Source organism: Tupaia chinensis, unplaced genomic scaffold (assembly GCF_000334495.1).
Source record: "Tupaia chinensis unplaced genomic scaffold, TupChi_1.0 Scaffold000086_1, whole genome shotgun sequence".
Classification (NCBI taxonomy): Eukaryota; Metazoa; Chordata; class Mammalia; order Scandentia; family Tupaiidae; genus Tupaia; species Tupaia belangeri.
The window spans coordinates 5062099-5065406 of NW_006159548.1; the positions used below are offsets into that span (position 1 = coordinate 5062099).

General features: G+C 35.7%; 1 protein-coding gene across 1 annotated transcript in view; it reads right to left on the reverse strand.

Moving 5' to 3' along the window:
• Nucleotides 1-147: 147 nt before the first annotated feature.
• RCHY1 (ring finger and CHY zinc finger domain containing 1) overlaps nucleotides 148-3308 on the reverse strand; it is a 32911-nt gene continuing 29750 nt past the window's right edge. Inside the window, exon 9 of the mRNA XM_006142934.3 lies at nucleotides 148-827. Coding sequence (XP_006142996.1) covers nucleotides 699-827 — 129 coding nt within the window. The 3' untranslated portion in view covers nucleotides 148-698. The remainder of the gene's footprint in view (nucleotides 828-3308) is intronic.

Consider the following 3308-nt stretch of genomic DNA (forward strand, 5'->3'; position numbering starts at 1 on the left):
GTCCTATTTTATATAACATTTTCTCCAACTATTCTTACAATAGAACACCTCAAAAGAATAAAAAGATTTCTTTTACACTATGAAACTGACTAAATGGTTCTAACCGAACCAAAAATAGACAACCTTGAAAATAAACTTTCCATAACACATTGTCTCAGTATCACTTTATTAGCAGTTATTACATCAAAAAAAATTCACATTTAGGATCCAAAGGGCTATCTTAGAAAATTCTAAAGCATACGTAATTAGATTTTAACAATAAAGTAGAACTTATTCTCATTATAGTACAGCCCTTATGAAGTCAAGAATACCACTGAGAATTAAGTGCAGTTCTATCAAGAACCAGAAATGAACTCTGCATGCACTGTGTCACTTTAAGCAAAGTTCCATGAAAATATAACATACTTCTAGGAATGTGAATTATCAGTGGCAAACATCATTGGCTTCCAAACAACTGACACAAAAAGAATTTCCAATCAAAATACAAACACAGTGGCCTTCATCCAATACAGAGCTATGATAGTTCTATAAAGAAACTCTGAATCTTTAAGTACTTGTAATATGATTCTCTCCTATGACACTAATACAAAACACATCAAATCTAATGCATATATTATGACACATTATGACAACAGAATAGTAAGGAATGCCTTCTTCTGTATCAGAAATTGCTGAGCTTTCTGGTGTATATAGACTTGTCATTGCTGATCCAGTGAAATTCCACGTGCTCCAGCTTGAGCAGTATTGTAGGAGTCACAAAAATTACATTTCATGCCTAATATATGGAATTGAACTGTGGAGCGTCCATTACAGTCATTGCAGAGAATCTGAAAAGTGAAAAGATAAATTCAAATTGATTTCTTAAAATCTTACCAAGAGTCAGCAGGTGGCATGATGGTTAAGGGTACTGGATTCCCACACAGTTGACCGCAGTTCGAGTCCTGGACCTGGCAACTTGATTTCTTACTTTCTCTCTCTCTCTATGTCCTTCTCTGGTCAAATCAAAATAAATAAATAAAGTTAAATAAAATAATTATTTTTTATATATATATAAATTCATCTTTATAAGCCTAATAATTTACATAAGTAGGAATACCTTTTTTCTCTAAATACTCTAAAAGGTTAGTAAGGTAGCTTTGAATTTAGAAAATGAAAATGTAGATTTAAGCAAAAAAAAATGGCTTCTTTTAAAATATTTCCCAAATTAAAAAAAAAAATGTCCCAAATGTAACAAGTAGTATAAGCAAGAGAATTTACCTAGGCATAATCAGATCAACACTTAATACTTAGAATTAAAAATAATATACATGATTTCAATATTTTCCACTGACACATAGAAATTCTCTAAGTTAACAAAATTGAAACATCTACACATTTATATCTTTGCTTATTTTTTAGGTTTAATATACCAAGTTTCCAGTCTCCTATGCCTCAGGAATAAAATAAAGTTCAAGAAGAGTAGTCCCTAAAACTAAGTAAAAAGAGAGAAACTCTAGGCTAATCCCAAAAATGACAAAAAGATTACATTTAGAAACTCATCTCTCCTAGTGCTAAATGAGATTCTGAAAAATGAGAAAGGTGTTAACCTGAAAACAGACCAATACATTACTACGTGAGCAAAGCATGAGCTTTAGAATGGTCAGTACTGTAATAATCACATCTCCCAATTTCCTTTAAATTATGATTTGGAAAATACTTCTTTAAAAATATAATCTAGTGCTGGCTCAATGGCATAGTGGTTAAGCCCTCTGTGGAAAGTGTTGGCCAACCTCAGTTCAAATCTTGACACCAATAGATTGAGGAACACATCAGGAACATGTGTACACATGCCAGACAAGAAAGAAGCATGGAAGAAAGGGGATTCCAGCATGACCAGGCTCCACTAGAGGACATTTTTTCTCTTTCTCGCTTTTTCTCTCTGGTACACACACATGTCCTCCAGCACAAAATAAAATAAAATATGATCTAAATGGATTAGTGGTTGCCTAGGTTGGGGCGGGGGGAGGGGTTAGAAAGTGACCACTAACCAGTATGGAGCTTCTTTCTGTGATGAGAAAAATACCCTAAAATTGTGGTGATTTTTGCACACCTCCATGTGTATACTAAAAACCACTGCATTACACATTTTCTAGGAATGAGCTGCATAGCATACTGTTTGTTTGAGATTTTTCCTTTCGGGTGCATGCATTCACCATAGAGACAAAGAGACAGAAAGTGAGAAATCACCCCTCAGGGGGATGGCCACACTGCAATCCTTTCTCCTACATTCTCCTCTTAGGATCTTGGGCACACACACACACACACACACGTGCCCAGCATGAGTTTGAAGTCGCCGGTTCTGGAAGTTGAACTGCAGTTGCTACAAGGGAACCCAGCAACATAACCATGACACTATCTGCTGATCCTGTGAACTGTATCTTAATAAAGCTATTATGTCAAGTAAGTATCTACATGGAACTTGGCTCACTTCAGCCTCTAATGAAACATCGCATATCGTCAGTTAGTATGCCAAAAGTCCTTACCAGTTGGATTATCCACATGAATGATAAAACACTCCAGTGTGGAAAAGACAAAAAAATTTCCATTTGGCTTTGCTGTGTGATTTTTATCCTTGTGTATATAAATATTTGAAGAGGGGCCCACAGGTGGTGGTGTGCTTAAAGGCACTGGATTACCACTTGGCTGACCATGGTTTGAGGCCCAGACCAAACCATGGGCCTTACTTTCTCACTTTCCCTTTCTCTTGCTCTCTTCTGTCTCTCTCTGGTCAAATTAAAAAATAATAACAAATGGAATTAAATAATTTAAGAAAAGTATTTGAAGATATTCAGTTGTCCAAAAACTATCAAAGTACCAGACATTAGCTAACTTTCCCATTCTCCTCTATAACTCAATATTATGCTGAGCACACAGCAGCATATCTCAATTAAAGGAAAAGAGATGAGCATTCGCCATTGTGCAAATGGCACAGATATACTTTTACACTTCAGCCTGCAGGCTAATTAAGACCAAATAAAGAAAGTTCAAAATAGAATAAAAAAGGGTAATAACATGATAAGCCAGAAAATAATCTTTAAACATAATGTTCTCTTGAAATAAAATTTTAAATAATTCAAAATAAAGCATCAGATCGATTGTTCTCTAGTCAGTTACCTTCCTGGCAAGTAGTGTATTAAAGTTTCTGCCTGCCATGTAGTGCTGGGAAAAAACGCACAAAAGTATTGTGAGGACTGGGAACCAGCAGTTAGCGTAATGGCTATGTCGCTGGACTCCCACGTAGTCGACCGCGGTTCGCGTCCTGGACCCGG